Source organism: Cebus imitator, unplaced genomic scaffold (assembly GCF_001604975.1).
Source record: "Cebus imitator isolate Cc_AM_T3 unplaced genomic scaffold, Cebus_imitator-1.0 Scaffold31, whole genome shotgun sequence".
NCBI classification, from domain to species: Eukaryota; Metazoa; Chordata; class Mammalia; order Primates; family Cebidae; genus Cebus; species Cebus imitator.
In genome coordinates, this window is record NW_016107346.1 from 6,762,101 (window position 1) to 6,782,166 (window position 20,066).

The window sequence follows — 20,066 nt, forward strand, 5'->3', positions numbered from 1 at the left end:
CCAGCCTGGGTAGCATGAGTGAAACTCCGTCTCAAAAAAAAAAAAAAAACAGGATGGACTTGGCTCCTTTTCATCTGGGAAAGTCCTGCCCGGACTCCCCAAGTCCCTGCTGGCCTCAGCATGGTCAGTCGCCTTCATGGGTGGAACTGGCTGGTTTGACTCTGAAGGAAACACGATGCTCTAATTCTGTTTGTTCGTTTGTTTGTTTGATGGAGATGAGGTCTTGCTATGTCACCCAGGCTTGTCTTGAACTCCTACCTGCCTGCCTGCCTCGGCCTCCCAACATGCTGGGATTACAGGCATAAGCCACCATGCCTGACTTCATGTTAATTCTTGGACGTGGAGCCCTCGGTGCAAAGGCAGAAAGGAAGCAGGCTGCCCACTGGCCTGCATGCTGACCCCACCTCTCCCTGACTTCTCCTTCCCACCTGGCTGGGTCACCATGGCATGTGTTTCTACTTCTGGGGCCTGGGTCCAGGCTCCCTGGGAGGTGCTGCCTGAGTCCCAGGCTGGGGAGCACACAGCAGCCCCTCCCTGCTTCTGAGCAGCTGGGTCCTAGCTGGCACTGAGACTGGAAGGATATTTTGCAGGCTTTGGGTGGAAAGGCCTCAAAGGAATTTCCAGTTATCCAATCAACCCTAACAGGCCAGCTTTTGAGGTATCCTAGAATGCCTCAGGGCTGTCCAGATAAGGTCTAACAAGAGGAAAGATACGTACAGTTCTGGTCTCGGGGTCTGTCTGGTCTCAGCATCTGTCACACGATGCTGGGGCTCATTCGATGCTGGGGCTCATTAACCTTGATGAACTCTCAGACGGGGCTGGGCGGGATGAGGAGTGGGTGCAGATCAAAGGCCCTCAGAGGAAATGACTGGGCTCTGCCTTGGGACTTTGAGGGAGAGAGGCGCTGTCTTCTCTAAACAAACGTGCCCTAAACAAAGCTCACTCAAGCATCACATCTTCGGGAGCCCTTGCTGCTGGTAGTCAGGACCCATCCTCCCCGGCATGGAGCAGGAATGTCCCTTCTGCATTTCTGCCCTCTGTTTATTCTCACTCCTTAAGATAGATGAACGTCCACACTGTCACTGAGCAGGGTCCCAGAGCCACCAAACAAACTCTCCGCGGGGCCTCCTGGGTCTGGTTCGAGCCTGCTCCTGCCCCAGGCCCTTCTGAGTATCCCCTCTCCTGCCACTTTTTCCTGGAAATCCCTACCAGCTTCCCCTACACTCGGATGCTCCTTTGGGAGAAACAGCTTGCTTTTCTTGCGGGCTCATCACTCAGCCTCCAGCCGTCCCAGGAAATGGGAGCCACCTGGCAGGAAGGGTCAGATTCCAGAGAGGTGACAGCACTGGTCTGCCTCACTGCACTCCATTAGCCCTCAGCGCTGACTCCTTTCATTTCTCCAGCCTGGGAAAGGTGGTGTTAGGAGAGGTGAAGGTGGGGAGGGCTAGGAGGAGGTGCCAAGCCTGGGAAGGGGCAGGCACAGGCCCTAGCGGGAGAGGAGGGAGCTGAGCAATGAGGGTGCTGGCTAAAGCCAACAGTGTCTTGATGGGAAAGGAGAGGCATGGGAAAGGCTGGAGTATCTTAAGCCTGCTCAGTGGATGGGGGTTGTGGGGGAGAGGTAGCTTGGAGACAGGCCTCCCTGTGGAGTTCAGAGCTGAGCTGCTGTCCAAATCACTGGTCCCTGGAATCTACAAAACAGAACCGAGAACTGCAGAGGTGCATCCAGAGGAGCCGCACTCCAAAAGGACAACTTTCAGGTGAGCACGACACACTGCTGGACGCACACGTTCCTGGCTTTAGGTTCCAAGATCGTTCTCACTGCCTTCGCCCCCAGCTAGCAGTAGAGAGACCCTTCCCCTGGAGCCTGCGTGGTTGCTCGGAGATCTGCTGGTTGGCTCAGAGAGCTGAGCAGGAATATACATCTGCAGTCATGAGGGATATCGAGCAGTGACCTCGTGGTGAGGCCCTGGTTAACAGCATCTTTGCCACTCCCAAGGGAGCCCATGGCTGCCAGATCTGCCTCGGCTTGATCTCCCAGCCGACCTGTGCAACCCTAGGTACCCTAGAAACTCCACGACTAGCAGCTCTCAGCCATCCCTCCTGGGCAGGGCTAATACCGGGGGCTCTGGATTCTGTTGGAACCTCATGGGACCCGGAAATGCCTGGCTGCAGGGTCTCCGGGGTCCACAGGGCTTGGACTTACAGGGCTGCTTTCTTCTGAAGGCCACCCTGAGCATGCTCCCAAGAAACGGACTCCAGGGCTTGTTCTAGGCAAACTAGGACTCCCCTGTGGTTGGGCAGTTTTAATGGGGAAAAGCGGCATAACTGAGAGCTGATGGACTGACAAAATCTTCCAGAGTCCCTGTTTCTATCGAAGCAGAGTTTCTCCCTGAGGGCATTCACGTTTATGGATCAGCGACTGTTTACCTGGGGAGAGTTTGCAGCAATAAAAGGGGGCATCCCTTTCCTGCAGAAGCTCCCAGGATGGGGGTACATAAACGGGGAGAGTTACGGAGAGATTCAGGCCCAGACTGGACAGATGAGGAAGGTGTCCCTCCCACAACAAGAGGAAAAGGCATCCGTAAGAGGAGGAAGACCACGGCGCTCCTGGGGGAGACGATAGGGCAAAAGCAGACAGTGGCGAAGTCACTGCACACTAGGCGACTCTGGGAACGTCTCGCTGCCCTTCGTGGAACATCCAGGGCCTGTGTTCCTCCACAGAGCCCTTGGGGTGGTGGTGGGACGCGCATCTGCCCCTTTGTTCGGGGATTGGATTTAATGGGCGTCCTGCTGTTCTCTCCCCAGAGGCCATGCGGCAAGCCCTGCTGTTGCTAGTGGTGGTGCTGCGCCCCAGCTGGGCAGACCCTCCGCAGGAGAGGGTCCCGCTCTTCCGGGTCACTCGGCAGGGCCCCTGGGAGAGCAGTGGCAGCAACGCCACCGACTCGCCCTGCGAGGGTCTGCCCGCCGCTGAGGCGACGACCTTGAGCCTGGCGAACCGCAGCCTGGAGCGCCTGCCCGGTTGCCTACCGCGCACACTGCGCAGGCTCGACGCCAGCCACAACCTGCTGCGCGCGCTGAGTGCGTCGGAGCTCGGCCACCTGGAGCAGCTGCAGGTGCTGGCCCTCCGCCACAACCGCATCGCCGCGCTGCGCTGGGGCCCGGGCGGGCCGGCGGGGCTGCGCACCCTGGACCTCAGCTGCAACCAGTTGGCAGCCCTTCCGCGGTGCGCCGGCCCCGCGCTGAGCAGCCTCCGCGCCCTGGCGCTCGCCGGGAACCCGCTGCAGGCGCTGCAGCCCCGGACCTTCGCCTGCTTCCCTGCGCTGCAGCTCCTCAACCTCTCCTTCACCGCGCTGGGTCGCGGCCCCCAGGGGGGCATCGCCGAGGCGGCGTTCGCTGGAGAGGACGGCGCGCCCCTGGCCACGCTCGAGGTCCTGGATCTCAGCGGCACGTTCCTCGAACGGGGTGAGTCCGGGTGTCCCGCGTTTTCAGCGGCTCTGAGCGCAGAGCCAGGCTGCGCTTGCACTCCTGGGGGCAGGGATGCGTTCTTCCTCGAGGGGTGACCCGGCTGCTCAGCTTGCAGCAGCATTCAAAACAAAACAAACAAAAAAACACCAGCTACATTTTTCGAGCAAGCGGGCCCAGTTTGAAGCGCCACACAGGAGTCACTTTCTTGAGTCCTAAGAGGTGGGAACCGTTACCATCTCCGTTTTACATATGAGGGACCCAAAGCCAAAGCACAGAAAGGTGAAACTCGCCTGTGGTCTCACAGCTCATTGAGCAAATCTGAACCCAGGCATTCTGGGAGAGCCCAACACTGTAACCACGCGGTTCTACTACTTCCCAGCATGGCTGGGTAAGTGCTTGTGGAATGGGGAAGTGAGTGCACGCTTTGCGGCTGATTAATAGAAAAACTGCGCTGCAAACATGCAGTTAGCGGCAGTGACTGAGGCTTGCAGGATGAATTCATTGATTTCTCTACCTGGCTGGACGAAACTGTTTCCGTGAATGTTGAATCACTCAAACAAGACACGGGAGAGTGGTGAGGATAACTGGTCTCCGCTTCCTGGTGTTCTTTGATGCACAAGGTTGGTTTTACTATTTTTTAAAAACATTTCACGTGTCTACAGCCACCTGTTCCATCACAGACAGAGAAAAAAACAGCTAGAATGGGGACTACAGAGGAGTAGGAACACATTCTCCATTTATTAAGAGAGCCACAGAATTAGGTTTCTGGGGCCCCTTGCCTCATTAATTATGTTCTGCGGAAGTTTCCCACTCCTGAGAGAGATCAGAGGGACTTCTGGTTACTTTTCGTGTGAACTTTAATGAGAGAGTGAGGCAGCAACAGACTTGGAGACAGTGTCCTGGGTTCAAGCCTTGTCTCTGCCCCTTTCCAGTTATGTGGCCTTGGGCCAATCAATCCCCTCTTTAGCCTTGACTCAGACTGTCAGAAGGGAAGAACTGGTTCTCCCTGAGCGCCCTTCCGGCTGAAATGGCCACGCTTCTGTGATTCCCAGAGCTGCTAACTGTGCCAATGCTCAGCAATGACTTCACCACTTACTCTGCCACTCTCTTTCTTTCCTCCTCCTTTCCTTCATGCCATGCTGGCCTCCTGGGTTTGTGCCTTCTGGAGTAGTGGGCAGTTTCCCCTCTGTGTTTCAGTTGAGTCAGGGTGGCTCAGAGACCTGCCAAAGCTCACATCCCTCCACCTGAGGAAGATGCCTCGGCTGACGACCCTGGAGGGGGACATTTTCAAGGCGACCCCCAACCTGCAGCAGCTGGACTGTCAGGACTCGCCAGCACTTGCTTCTGTCGCCACACACATGTTTCAAGACACTCCGCACCTACAGGTCCTTCTGTTCCAGAAGTAAGTGCTTCAGAGGCGCATCTCTTAATCACATGACTGATTTTTGCCCATTATACTATGTTGAATTTTACAGAACAAACCAGACCTTAATTTTTCTCCCACCACTCTTCTAAATCCTCTCTGGGGCTTTGTTTTTCCCCACCTGGGTGATATCTTGGGATAGGTCCCAGGGAGTCCATGCAGCCATCTAGCCTTGCAACTCAGTCCCATCCAGAGCAGTATTGGAGCACAAAACTCATATGCCTTTAAAGTTTATTTTAAGCCCAGACTTAGAAATTTACAGCAGGAAGAGGCAAGGAGGACCTCAGGTCTCCTCTCTGTCTGGATCTACCTTCTTCCTCACATGTCATGCAAGTTCAGTCCCTGCCAGAATTTGAGTGGGTCTACGGTTGAAAGTATTGATATTTTCAGAAAATCCCTGGGAAGTCTAGGGACAGGTCTTATTACGACTGTTTTACACAATGCAGTCACTAAAGATGGAATTATTCTTCTAAAAGGATGAATAGTTTTTCAAAGCAAAGTCAGAACCATTCACTCGTTCTTTCCTTCATTCCATAAATAGCTATTGAGCACACAATGTTGTGAGGGGAAATTCTTCATATCTCTGGCTCAGACTCCTTTGAGCTCGATAAAAACCCAAGAACTGTGTAAAGTGCTGGGATACAAATATCAAGTAGTTTCTTTATCTGTAAAATAGAGCTATGACAATAACACTTCACTTTGGGTCTTTTCATGAGAAAAAAAGCATATGGTTTATGTAGAGCACTTAGCTCAGTGCCTGGCCCATGGTATTTGTCCTATAAAATGAGTGAAGATGATGGTGGTGGTCCTAATGGTGATGCTGATGGGGATGACAGTGACGGTGATGGTGTTGATGCTGGTTGATGTCAGTGATGTTGATGGCACTGGTAGTGATGATGGTGACGATGATGAGTGGTGGCACTAATGATAACAGCGAGGATAGTGATGATTGTATGATGTAATAGTGGTGGTGAGACCGGGCATGGTGGCTCATGTGCACCTGTAATCCCAGCACTTTGGGAGGCTGAGGTGGGTGGATCACCTGATGTCAGGAGGTCGAGACCAGCCTGGCCAACTGGGTGAAACCCCATCTCTACTTAAAAAAATACAAAATTAGCTGGGCATGGTGGCATGTGCCTGCAGTCCCAGCTACTTGGGAGACTGAGGCAGGAGAATTGCTTGAACCTGGGAAGTGGAGGTTGCAGTGAGCCGAGATTATGCCACTGCACTCCAGCCTGGGCAACAAGAGCAAAACTCCATCTCAAACAACAACAACAAGCTAGTGGTGGTGAGAACACTGACAGCGACAATGGTGATGTGATAGTGGTGGTGATATTAATAAAGATAATTATGTTGATGGTCATGATGACTTTGGTGACAGTGACAATGACAGCATGGCCACTGCTTTCAGGGAGCTCACAGTTCAGTATAGGCAGCAGACATCCGCCATTTATAATACATCATGATCTAGAGCAGAGACACACACCATGTGCTGTTATTAGGCAGGTGGGGGTAATGATCCATCAGACCGGATCAGAGAGGCTTCTTCAGGAACAGCATGATTGATCCGTATCTCAAAAGACGAGTCCAGTGTCATCAAGTGAATGTCAGAGGAGAAAGGCCATCCAGACCCAAAAGAGCAAGCATCCCAGGTTCAGCAGTGGTGACCACTTCCGTCATCCCTCGACTTGTCAGTTCACCGCAATCTGACTACCCACATCAGCTGCCAAGTCAGTGGACACATCCGTCTGCGGAGCCTGTTGTTTATTTCCTCCCTCTTGACGTTCTCTGTCTCTTTGGCCCCAGTATGCTGCCCTGCTGCTTCTCCAGCCTTCCTGACTAGGCCTTCTTAATGTCCTTGCCTATTTCCACTTATAACTTTCTTGCAGGTCATTTGTCACTATGCACTACTCCAGCACCATCCCCTTCCCTCAAGCCTGATACATCCTCCTCCATCTCTGTGCTGAGGATGCTTAGTTGAATATCTCTAGCCAAGGCCTTCTGATGAGCCCCAGAATCATGTATCTAATTGCCTGCTGGATAGTAAAGATCTGTGAGGCATCCAGTGGAAATGTTCCGTAATAATAACAATGAACCTCTTGTACCGTGGCAGGCATAGTTCTAAGCATATATTAAAGTATTTACTCTTGCAGCAATCCAGACAGCGAAGATTCAGTCATTATTCCCATTTCACAGATGAAAGCACTGAGATACAGAGATGTTGAATAACTTTCCTCAGTTCACATAGTTAGTAAATAGCAGAATCAGAATTTGAGCCCAGGCAGTTTGGCTCCACATCTGATACCTTAAACACAATGCTGCATCAGACTGAAGCCTGGAGGAGGAGAGTCTGAGCCGGAGGCACAAATAGTATTAAGATGATATTTGAAGCCAAAGGAGTTCATGAGATCACCAGGGAGACAGTATAGAGAGATGAGGGCCCAGAACTGAGCCTTGAAGAACCCCAATTTTTTTTTTTGAAGGTGTCTCTGACTGTCACCCAGCCTGGAGTGCAGTGGCTCAATTTCGGCGCACTGCAACCTCCACTTCCGGGGTTCAAGTGATTCTCCTGCCTCAGCCTCCTGAGTAGCTGGGATTACAGGTGCCTGCCACCATGCCCAACTAATTTTTTGTATTTTTAGTAGAGACTGTGTTACACCATGTTGGCCAGGCTGGTCTTAAACCCCTGACACCGTGATCTACCTGCCTTGGCCTCCCAAAGTGCTAAGATTACAGGTGTGAGCCACCGTGCTTAGCAGAACCCCAACTCTTAATGTCAGGATGAAGAAAAACCAGGAAAGGAGACCAAGAATGTATGACCAGTGACGTAGCAGAAAAACCAGGAGAATGTGATGTCCTGGAGGTCAAGAGAAGAGAGTGCTGAAGGAGGGAGGAGTGGTTGGCAAGATCATCAGGAGCCCCGGTCAGCTGAGAATGGGGGGCCACAGGATTGGCAAAATGTGGGACATCAGCGACATTCATTCCCAAGGGAGCCAGGTGAAAGGGGCAGAAGGGTCACTGCAGGTGTCAGGTCCCACTCATCCCATTTCCATCCCCAGTAGCTCCGGTGCCAGCCCCCTTCCCTTCGACCTTTCAGGGCAGCTCTAGATCAAGTCCTCTCATTTCCCATCATCTTCCTTACTGTCTTCTAACACGTTTCCATCTTCATGGGCACCATTTTAGAGCAAGGCAGTCTTATTTTCATTTATAGTTTGTACTCTTTACTCTTTGACAGTCTGGTGAAGTCTGTATGTGGGTCCACTTTTTATTTTTTTTTTTTTTTGACAGAGTCTCACTCTTGTCACCAGGCTGGAGTGCAGTGGTACGATCTTGGCTCACTGCAACCTCTACCTCCCAGGTTCAAGCTATTCTCCTGCTGCAGCCTACTGAGAAGCTGGGATTACAGGCGTGTGCCACCATACCTAGTTAACTTTTCTGTATTTCACCATGTTGGCCAGGATAGTCTCAATCTCCTGACCTCAAGATCCACCCTCCTTGGTCTCCCAAAGTGCTGGGATTACAGGCATGAGCCCCCGCGCCTGGCCGTGGTTCACTCTTATCAGAAGAGTGGTGTGTGTGTGTGTATGTGCGGTTCTTTATCACCTTAAGTGACAAAATCCACCAGTAAGTCTAATAACTTTCGTTGTTTTAATGATTGTAAATGACATGGAACTACTGGAAAGTGACATGGAAATATCTGCAATTTCTATTAGCAGTTCTCCAATAGAAATTATTTAGGAGAGCAAATGGGGACTTCTTCCACACTAGGGCCCTGTCAGATGTAGGGAATACCCAAATGTGACATGCATCAGCAACCAGCCAGGTTCTGTCCTTCCTCAGCATGTGGACTTTATCACATGTAGGTGGCACTGGGTGGCAGAAAGAACCACCACAGTGCATTGTACCTTTTCCCCTAAGAAGGTACAATAATTTTCCTTTCTACATGTTCTACATGTTAGAGCATGTAATATGCTGTCTGCCTCACTAAGTTGTCATAATGATGACAATGAGATAATGTAGGTAAAGGACTCAGCAGTGTTACTCAAAACAATATGTAATCCTCTTCCTCTTCCACTTCAGGGAAAAAGAAAAGCATTTCCTTTGCACAGAAAAATACTGATTGAACTCTCATTCTAAGATTTCCATTCTAGCCATGTAAAATCTGCAAAAAACAAGCACACACACCCCCCCACACACACATGTATATGTAAGTATGGCTTAAGTTTTAACATAAATGGCACACACACATATATTTCGTGTTCCTGAGGTGACTGTCACTTTCCCACTGGCCAGAAGTGATAGAGCAGAACATTTCCCCAGAGTAGTAGGAGGCAGGTTCCCAGGCAGATAAAGGAAAGCCAGCCTTTGGTCAGAAGAGACTTGATGGTAAAATGCAGCTCCCATTGCCCATGATGAATTATAACTCAGTATGTGTAAAGGAGACAAAATCTGAGAGGTTCAGGAGACTCCAGGAGTGGAGAAAGCCAAAGCTAAATACTGTGAGACTCTGGGGAAGAAAGAAGGGAGCTGGGAGCAGATCTGCCATTGCTAGGTGTAGACTATATGCAAAAATGACCTCAGTAATTCCTCCCATCCCTGTACACACATCTCTTTCCAACATGATTGCGGCGCCTCCTATATATATCTATATATTTTTTAATTTAAATTATTTAGAGGCAAGGCTGCAGTGCAGTGGCACAATCATGGCTCACTCTCTAACTCATGGGCTCAAGCAATCCTCCCAGCTCAGCCTCCCAAGTAGCTAGGACCACAGGTGTACTCCACTACACCTGGGTAATTGTTAAAAATTTTTCTGTAGAGATAGGGTCTTGCTATGTTGCCCAGGCTGGTCTGAAACTCCTGGCTGCAAGCGATGCTCCGACCTTGGCCTCCCAAAGGGCTAGGATTACAGGCATGAGCCATCAAACCAGGCCCCATATTTCAAGGAGTCTATTGCTCTACCTCTTGAAGCTGGGCTTGGCCTTGTAATTTGCATGGGCCAGTGGGACATTAGCAAATGTGATGTAAGCAGAAACTAGAAAGCAATCGAGCACTGGGGCCTGGCCTCTCCTGCTGTTGGGGTCCCTCCACAACCATGTGAACAAGCCCAGGCTAGCCTCCTGGGTGATGACAGACACATGGAGAGAGGTTCCAGCACACCTGATTGAGGCTTACACGTGAGGCCATCCCAGATCATCTGGTCCCAGCTGAGCCAATCTAGACCACAAGAACCACAGAGCCAACCCACGGAATCATATGAAAGAATAAATATTTATTGTTTTAAGTTACTAAGTTTGGGGGATATGCTCTACTTAGCAAGAGTTCACTGAAGTACTTAAATGAAGCATCTTCCAAAGGACTGGCGTTGAATGTCACCAGCCGTAGGCAATAATATTGGTCCATAATAACAAATCTACTTGTACATAGAGATTTGCATTTACAAACACTTTCATCACCACACACTCTTTTGGTTGTTGTTTGTTTTTTGAGACAGGGTCTCACTCTCTTGCCCAGACTGGAGTGCAGTAGCACAATCTTGGCTCTCCACAACCTCCACATCCCAGGCTTAAGTGACTCTCCTGTCTCAGCCCTCTGAGTAGCTGGGATTACAGGCATGACACTACCGCCTGGCTAATTTTTGTATTTTTAATACAGGCAAGGTTTCATCATGTTGTCCAGGCTGGTCTCAAGCTGTTGACCTCAAATAATCCACCCACCGTGGCCTCCCAAAGTGCTGGGATTACAGGTGGGAGCCACTGTGCCTTGCCAACACACACTCTTTTTGATACAACCATTGGTCATGGAAATATTGTCCCCAGTTGATGAGGTATGTTTCCTGTTAGGTTGGTATCTCCATTTTACAACAGAGGACAAATAATGAAGTCCGAGGTCATTAAGAGTTTTGCCCCAAGCAGTTATTCTCCAAACCCTATCAGAATGGTTCTGACACCATGCGTCTCTGGGAATATCTTTGATCCAATTGTAAAAACCTGACTTAATTGATTTTTTGTATGTATTTCAGCTGCAACTTGAGTTCCTTCCCTCCTTGGACCCTGGATTCCTCCCAGGTCCTAACGGTCAACCTCTTTGGCAACCCCCTCACTTGCAGCTGTGACTTGTCTTGGCTTCTCATGGATGCGAAGAGAACTGTCCTAAGCAGGTAACACATTTACAAAGCAGATGACTGAGAGGTGAGGGTCAGCCTTCAGGAGCTGAAATTCTCCAGCTTATGTCTGGCTCTCGTGACCATGCTGGGCACTTTGGCCATGTTGGGCTGGACAGCCTCCCCCGTGTAGTCACACTCAGGGACCCAGGTGATGGAAGCTGCCTCCATTCCAGCCAGCCAGAAGGGGCGAAGAACATGGAGGAGCAGACATGGGAGGTTTTTAGTGAGCCAGGCTGGGAGGTGATACTCCTCACTTCCACTCACATTCATTGGCCAGGAGCCGCATCTACCTGCAAGGGAGGCTGGGAAGTGTAGTCTGGCCTAACCGCTAGGCCCTACTGAATCCTCAAGATGGAACCTGGCCTCCTGCTTCTGGTTTATCCAGTATTAGGTCTCTGGGCTTACAGAGCTCACCTGGGAAATTCCTATAATGGCTTCTGGCTAGAAGAGCTGTTTATGCAGTGGGGAGCCACATCTAGGCTGGCCACCAGGAGACAGTGGGAGCTGGGTGGCTGGGAACACCCCTAGTCCCAAGCGCTTTCAAACCAGTTCCACCAGGTAACCACTACACCTTGGGAGGCAACCCCCGGCCCCCACCCCCACCATCCGCAGGATTCTTTTTGTTTGTTTGTTTGGAGACAAGGTCTTGTTCTGGTCCCCAGACTGGAGTGCAGTGGTACAATCATGTCTCACTGTAGCCCCAACCTCCTGGGTTCAGTGATCATCCCTCCGCTTCTGAAGTAGCTGGGACCACAGGTGCAAGCCACCACACCCAGCTAATTTTTTTATTTTTATTTTTGTAGAGATGGGGTCTCACCATGTTACCCAGGCTGGTCTCAAACTCCTGGATTCAAGGGATCCTCTCAACTGGGCCTCCCCAAGAGTTGGGATTACAGGCATGAACCACCATGCCCAGCCAAGATTCTTTTCTCATCTCCCACCCAATTCCAGCTGTGAAGTGGGGCTCAGTCTGCCCCCCAACCCCACATTGCCTCCAAAGAGAAGCACCTACGCCCTTTGCAGTCAAAGGTCTCATCACGGTATTAGTTAATGAAAAGTTAATGAAATAGTGCTAAGTAGGAAGAGTCCAGCTTCATCCTACTTAGCACTATTTCATTAACTTTTTTTTTAGAGATGGGGTCTTGCTTTGTCACCCAGGTTGGAGTGCAGTGGCATGATCATGGCTCACTGCAGCCTCAGACTCCTGGGCTCCTTCTAAACTTCTGTTTGCTTCTCTGCCCAATGGGAGTGAGGACAGGAGCTTCCTCCAAATGTTTCCCAGAATCAGTGAGGTGATGTGTGCGGCATGTGTGCCCTGAGGTGCCTGGCAGAGACGCATTGATGGGCTTGGCAGGGGGTGATGCCAGCAATGAAAATTCAAAGCTCTGCACAGGCGCATCCCTGAAGCCAGACTTCTTCTAACTGGTTGGCCTCCCCTCCAGGGCAGCAGACACTGTATGCGCGCCAGCTGCGGGATCCAGGGGCCCCTTCTCAGCCTCCCTGTCACTCTCCCAGCTGCCTGGAGTGTGCCAGTCCGACCAAAGCGCCACCCTCCGGGCTTTGCACCTACCCTGGTTTGACCCCTCCACCTACGCACCGGGTCCCACCGTCACGCCCAGTGCAGCTCCCGACACCCGACCTGCGGGAGCCCAGCAGAATGTCTCCAAGGCCCCTACCGTCCCTGTGGGCTCCCGCGCGATAGCTGCATGGCCGCACAGCGATGCGGGGGAAGGCACTGCCCCCTCCACGACCAACTCTGTAGCAGGTCACAGCAACTCCAGCGTTTTCCCCAGGGCTGCCAGTACCACCAGGACCCAGCAGCAAGGAGAACATGCCCCCGGCCCTGTCCTTGAGCCTGACATCTCAGCTGCCTCCACCCCACTGGCCAGCAAGCACCTAGGCCCCTTCACTACCTCGTGGAACGACATACACTCACCTCAGCCCGGCCAGAGGACACAGGCCACCCCCCAGGTCCCCAACCCGACTCCTTCCGAGGGCGGGATTCCAGTCTTCCTGCTGGATGACTACAGTGAGGAGGAGGAGAAGGGGACGGAGGAGGAGGTGGGAGCGCCTTACCAGGACGTCTCCTGTGATTACCACCCCTGCAAGCACCTACAGACGCCGTGTGCAGAGCTGCAGAGGCGCTCGCGGTGCCGGTGCCCCGGCCTCAGCGGGGAAGACACCATCCCAGACCCGCCCAGGCTGCAGGGGGTGACAGAGACCACGGACACGTCGGCACTGGTCCACTGGTGTGCCCCCAACTCGGTGGTGCACGGGTACCAGATCCGCTACTCTGCGGATGGCTGGACGGGGAACCAGTCAGTGGTGGGGGTCATTTACGCCACGGCACGGCAGCACCCTCTGTACGGGCTGTCGCCGGGCACTACCTATCGTGTGTGCGTGCTGGCGGCCAACAGGGCCGGCCTGAGCCAGCCGCGGTCCTCCGGCTGGAGCGCGTGCACCGCCTTCACCACCAAGCCCAGCTTCGCGCTTCTGCTAGCAGGGCTGTGCGCTACCAGCGGCCTGCTGCTCGTTAGCACCCTGGTGCTGTCCGCGTGTCTCTGCAGGCGGGGCCGGACGCTCCGCCTGCAGCGCAGCGACACACACTTGCTGGCCTACAAAAACCCGGCCTTTGACTACCCGCTGGGGCTCCAGACGGTCAGTTAGGCCAGCTTCTGGGCTAACGCCTCCAATCGAACTGGATCTGAGCGCAGAAAAAAAGATACAGAGTCAAAAACAACTGCATCCGCTCCTAGGGTTTCTAATTCCCGTGAAGCTAGAATGCCTTGGGCACACATGGAACTTGCCACATTGAGTTTCTCAGTCCAAGGAACAAATGCCCTCCCTTCCTTCTACTTCACACTCTGTTCCCAGAAACCTGATAGTAGATACCAGATCACTCCCAGTGCCGCTGGGCCTTCTTTTTTTTTTTGAGACGGAGTTTCACTCATGTTACCCAGGCTGGAGTGCAATGGCACGATCTCGGCTCACAGCAACCTCCGCCTCCTGGGTTCAGGCAATTCTCCTGCCTCAGCCTCCTGAGTAGCTGGGATTACAGGCACGCGCCACCATGCCCAGCTAATGTTTTGTATTTTTAATAGAGACGAGGTTTCACCATGTTGACCAGGATGGTCTCGATCTCTTGACCTCGTGATCCACCCGCCGCGGCCTCCCAAAGTGCTGGGATTACAGGCTCGAGCCACTGCGCCCGGCCGGGCCTTCTTACGTGTTGTTTCATTTGGGGTTTTCAGCAGTCAGTGGCCCTCTACCCAGTACAATAGTGAATGGAAGGAGGAGGGGATAAAACAGGGAAACTGCATAACCCAGCCTCCTCCGCCATGTTAGAAATCACATCCTCACGTCTTTCCAGCGGAAGCTCCTTCATGATCAAGCTCTGGCTGAGGCATAATGAGCTCTGTTAATTCAAGAAATCAATTCCAGTGGATTTCCAGTTCCAGTTCCTGAGAGCCGGAATAAGGGGGAGAGCTAGTGGTTGCTTTGTAAGGCCTTCTGGGTTTATTAGTTCCATTTCAGGACATGGCAAGAACATGTATTTCCATCTGTACAGTTAAAACCAGTTTTCTGGCAACGTTTGTCAAACACGGGGAACGGCTGTTCTTTAAAATCAGTGTTTACTGCATTCCACCTAAGACTACATGGACAAATGAACTATAAATTCATTTTTTAGGAAGCATAAACTTTTGGAAATCTTTTTTCCTAATTAGAGGGAAGAAATGATCAAAAGAGAACCCAAAACTCTAGCTAGACGCCAAAAAGTTTCTCTGCCATAATTACATCAAACAATGCCTCAATATAATTTGTGTCTTCATGTGGGATGCATCCACTGTATCCTCTACTTTTTCACATTTATACAAACGGGGGAAAAAATGGTTCTGTGAAATTATAATTAAAGCCATATTTCTAGATTTTAATTTTCAACATCAGCATTTATTAATTTCCTGCAGCTGCTGTAACAAGTTACCACAACCTGGTAAAACTGGCTTAAAACAGCAGAAATTTATTTTCCTACAGTTCAGGCCAGAAATCCAAAATCAAAGTATCAGTGGGGTTTTTCCCTCCTCTTCTAGCTTCAGAGAGTCAGCAGCAATGCTTGGTATTCCTTAGCTTGCAGACATCATTCCAGTCTGTCCCTCCATCATCTCACACATTCTCTGTCTCTCTGTTCACATTTCCTTTTTCTTACCAAAAAAGCTAGTTATTGGGTTAAGGCCCACTGTAATCCAGTATGACCTTGTCCTAATTTGATTGCATCTAAAAAGACTCTATTTCCAAATAAGGTCACATGTACAGTACTGGGGGTTTGAACTTGAACATATCTTTCTTGGGGGACACAATTCAACCCAGAATAGCATTTACTTCTACCGTAAGAAGAAAAGAAATCAAGTTTGAATCCCATGTATCTTTTGTTTCCAAACCAAGCTGCAGAAGCTAAAACTTAATTGCACTATGTATTTCCAGTGTGTGAAGTTTTGAAAGAGCTTCCCCAAACTGTAAGCTAGATCCCTAGTTTCATCACAAATATAACCAAGAGAATTGGACTAAATGATTTCAAAGATCTCCGCCAGCTGTTGTGCAAAGCTATGATGTCGTGGGCTTGTTAAAAAAAAAATACACACAAAAAAACAAAACTGCAAAGCAAGGTTGGTGTGCACCTGTAATCCCAGCTACTCAGGAAGCTGAGGTGAAAGGATTGCTTGGGCTCAGGAATGAAGCCCCAACTCAAACACATCGCAAAAGCCAAAAATCTAATTACTACAGACATGTAATTAAATAACACTAATGCTTATTTTTAAGCTTACCATCAAGATTAAGTCTATTCTGTGAAGACACTGAAATGAATTTTCATCATTTTTGAGTCTATATGCAAGTATATATTCAGATATATCTAATATAATTTCAATGTTTTATAAACTGGCAGAATTGATGTTTTATAACAATTCAGTATCCAAAAGCCTGAGGAGACTTGGACCATTTTCCTAAGGTTGAAGTGGACAAAGTTTATTAACCAGAGCCAGATTGTGACCTTAATAATACAGAGATTATGGGTCCAACCTGTAAGTCACTCCAAATGGCATCAACACTAAACCATAAATAAGCATAACAAGGTGCAAAGTTCTAAATTTTCCCATAACTACTTCAAGTCCTCCGTTTTTAAAACATTATTCTTACATGGTTTACCCATCACTAATGCAGAGGCTCACTCAGTGTGCGTCTTGGGTGGTTCCGCAGTGGGAAGTCCACCTCTGGCCTTATGCTAACAATAACACTATTCTCCAGAGAACGAGAATAACCAGCTACATGCCCCACTTCTCTGCCTTTTCAGCCCCCTCCATCTGATTCAATGGCAGGCAGTGTTCCTGGCTGCAGGCTTCAGTATGCTCCAAGCCAAGCGCAGCTCAGCTGCTGGTCTGAGAACAAAGAAGCCAGGACCAGCAAGCCACAGAGGGACACTGGTGCAGAATGCCTGGCCAAGAGGGGTGAGTTTTACTTACAGCCTCCCATTCTAATTTAATGCAGCTCAACAGGCTGAGAATGGATAATCTCACTGCAGGATTCCATAACAGGCTTGGATTAAAACCAGGGACAATGGGCAGCAGTAGGCCTCTACTCTTAAGCAGCAGCAACCGGTTACCACTGGACATGGTCTTCTTCTCCCCTTCCCCATATCCCACATTCTCCTAAACATGAGGTGTAGCAAGAATGTCTTTTAAAGTCAGATGGTCAAACTAATTATTTTTACAATTTAAGTGTAAGTGATGTACATAAACGGACTTTGTGAATCAGAAAACTTATGTAATAGCAAAGGAGAAGTATGTTATATGGAACAATCCGAGTTGAAGGTACAATTTTTTTTTGCAGCTCTTTTATTCCTTTAACTTCTTAGCAAAAGAAGATTCTCCAAAGTTTAAAAAACCTTTGAAAAATATACAGCTTGATATTATTTACATGAGTACAGGTTCCAATGTCAAACAAACATTGCTATGTCAGGAACATAGTGGAAGGCAGGATGTAACTCACCGCCTTTTAGATGCAACATATTCTCCTATCTCAACTACCTGTGTTGCCTGTTGTCCTGATACTTAAATTATTAGGCACCTTAGATTTTGGAAGACTACTGAAAATGAATTTCATACCTTCTATTCTGTTTATTATCTTAAAAATCTACTGCATTTTAAATCTCTTTTATAACTTTACTTCATTCACAACTAACTTCACTTTCATTATACCAAATGATCAGGTGTTAACTACATGAAAACTGTTAATGTATACACAGATCTAAAAATCAAACACAAAAATTTATTACCCCGTTGTGTAGGATATATATTTGAACCCCAAGACATTTCCTAGTATTTTGTGAGCAATTCAAATTTCACTTAGAAGAGAGGTGTCAACTCTGTCCATGCTATGGACTATGTTTTTAAAAAACATATAAAAAACTGATGACTGGATGCAGTGGCTCACACCTGTAATCCCAGCACTTTGGGAGGCTGAGGCAGGCGTATCACCTGAGGTCGGGAGTCTGCAACCAGCCTGACCAACATGGAGAAACTCTGCCTCTACTAAAAATACAAAATTAGCCAGGAATGGTGGTGCATGTTTATAATCCCAGCTACTTGGGAGGATAAGGGAGGAGAATCACTTGAACCCGGGAGGCAGAGGTTGCAGCGTGCCGAGATCGCACCATTGCACTCCAGCCTGGGCAACAAGAATGAAACTCCATCTCAAAAGAAAAAAAAAATAATAATTGATCTCTTATAAATTAATCAAGAAACCTGAGATTAAAAATTCTAAATTATAGTTTTATTTGTATTTAAAAATACATTGGAAATTCTGCATATGACCATGATCGAAGCTTATTTTCAACGCACATTACTTAAATTTTGAAGACATGGTTGGTCCTGACAAGTCCTTTTTCAAGCTGAACACCAATATAGGGAAACTTGTAGATTTCCACGGACCCTATTGCCAGTGATGCATATTGCTTCCTTGCTAACGGTGTTGGATGACTTTCATCAGTCTTTTATCACCTGCACAGTTTTCCGACCATAATGATAGTAACTGTAAGCCGATGCACCTGTGGTAAAAGCTGTACAACACCTTTTATAGAAGAAAAGAAATAACATTTAGTTGTCAAGTCTAAAAAATAGTAGCAGTGGGAAGAATAATGAATACATGTAAAAGATCTGTTTTAAAAGTAAAAAGGGCTCTGTAGTGTAATTTTTCTTAACTATAAGAGTCTAAATACACTGCTTTTCTTTAAGACCTCATTTGAATTAGTAATGTCAAACAAAATTATTCTAGGTAATGAGCCCTAAAAATTACTACTACTGTCAACAGTCCTTTTTACTCAGGCATCCTCTAGGTGTCTTACATCCTCATTTTATTCTTATAACAACCTCATCCTCCAGAGGAGGAAATGGAAGACCCAGAGAAATAACAGAACTATATTTGAGCCTGACTTGGTTTCAACTCTAAAGAACATGTGCTTTTTCTACTGCCCCATGCTGCTCAGAGTACCAGACTCTATTTCCTGTAGCTTTTGAGAATTCTAAAGATATCTGAGTCATTTTAAATAAATTTCAGCTTTCTTTACCAAATTACCCTTAACCAGATTCTCCTTGAAATGACATCACTTGATGCCCATGGCATGCTGAATGCCCACAGCTAGGGGATTACTTTTTAGTGCACCCACATACTTCTGCTTTTATTAGGTGAGGCAGAATCAAGATTCCCTTTTGTTGGATCTTGAACCTGTTCATGCCACTTTGATATTCTAAATTCATGCATAAACCAATGAAATACATGTGTTAGAAAAATTGCTATTTCTAACTGGATGCAGTGGCTCATGACTATAAGCCTACCACTTTGGGAGGTCAAGGCGGGAGGACTGCTTGAGGCCAGGAGTTTGAGACCAGCCTGGGCAACACAGTAAGACCCTGTTTCTACAAAAAATAGTAACATAAAAAATTAGTGGCTGGGCGCAGCGGCCCACACCTGTAATCCCAGCACTTTGAGAGGCCAAGGCAGGTGGATCAATCGAGGCCAGGAGTTAGAGAGTAGCCTAGCCAACATGGCAAAACCCCGTCTGTACTAAAAATACAAAAATTAGCTGTGTGTGGTGGCAGGCACCTGTAATCCCAGCTACTCAGGAGGTTGAGGCAGGAGAATTGCTTGAACCTGGGAGGCAGAGGTTGCAGTGAGCGGAGATCAGGCCACTGCACTCCAGCCTGAGCAACAGAGTAAGGCCCTGTCCCAAAAAAATAAATAAATAAATAAATAAAAAATTAGGTGTGGTAGCACACACCTGTAGTTGCAGCTGCTCAGGAGGCTGAAGCAGGAGGATCGCTTGAGGCCAGGAATTCAAGGTTACAGTGAGCTATGATCATACCACTGCACTACAGCCTGGGTGACAGAGCAAGACCCTATCTCTAAAAAGAAAATATGTTTTTAAAATTGCTACTTCTGAAAACTACATTGGATACTTTAGAAAGACTCAATAGAGATTACTTGATTAAAAAAAAAATACTGTCTCTCTTTTCATCGGTTCCTAGGAGGGGAAAAATACTGTCAAAATAAATATGCAAGATGACTGTGAAAAGACTGGGGAAAAAATTTAAACAGTTCTTAGACTGCTTTGCAAATGTTTTAAGTTCTTGCATCACCTTAAAGAAGTAAAACATGAAAATCAGAGAGGTTGGATTATGAATGCAGTTTATCCAAGAAAGAAAAAACTACCATTGAGGGACTGATACTCAAAAAGCTGCCTTCCTACATCAGAAGGTATAAGATGAATCAGGCAAAATATACACTTCAATATTTTAGATTAAAATAAGTTTAGAGTAGTTGTCATTTTTTAAAGATTGCCTGGCTTAGGCCGGGCGCGGTGGCTCAAGCCTGTAATCCCAGCACTTTGGGAGGCTGAGGCGGGTGGATCACGAGGTCAAGAGATCGAGACCATCCTGGTCAACATGGTGAAACCCCGTCTCTACT

General features: G+C 48.5%; 2 protein-coding genes across 2 annotated transcripts in view; one reads left to right on the forward strand and one right to left on the reverse strand.

Annotated features, from left to right (window-relative positions):
- The first annotated feature begins 1,527 nt into the window (after positions 1 to 1,527).
- LRRN4 (leucine rich repeat neuronal 4) lies at positions 1,528 to 13,964 on the forward strand. Its single transcript, XM_017523976.2, has 5 exons — positions 1,528 to 1,757; positions 2,806 to 3,462; positions 4,663 to 4,867; positions 10,911 to 11,048; positions 12,497 to 13,964. The coding sequence occupies exons 2-5, from the start codon at positions 2,811 to 2,813 to the stop codon at positions 13,719 to 13,721; spliced, it is 2,220 nt and encodes a 739-aa protein (XP_017379465.1). The 5' UTR covers positions 1,528 to 1,757; positions 2,806 to 2,810; the 3' UTR covers positions 13,722 to 13,964.
- A 3,890-nt stretch (positions 13,965 to 17,854) lies between these two features.
- Positions 17,855 to 20,066, reverse strand: part of CRLS1 (cardiolipin synthase 1) — a 31,065-nt gene continuing 28,853 nt past the window's right edge. Inside the window, exon 7 of the mRNA XM_017523987.2 lies at positions 17,855 to 18,173. Coding sequence (XP_017379476.1) covers positions 18,089 to 18,173 — 85 coding nt within the window. The 3' untranslated portion in view covers positions 17,855 to 18,088. The remainder of the gene's footprint in view (positions 18,174 to 20,066) is intronic.

Coding starts and splice junctions, on each gene's coding strand:
- LRRN4 (XM_017523976.2), top strand. CDS start 2,811: ATGCGGCAAGCCCTGCTGTTGCTAGTGGTGGTGCTGCGCCCCAGCTGG. Junction 4,868..10,910: donor CAGGTCCTTCTGTTCCAGAA/GTAAGTGCTTCA, acceptor TATGTATTTCAG/CTGCAACTTGAGTTCCTTCC. Junction 11,049..12,496: donor AAGAGAACTGTCCTAAGCAG/GTAACACATTTA, acceptor CCTCCCCTCCAG/GGCAGCAGACACTGTATGCG.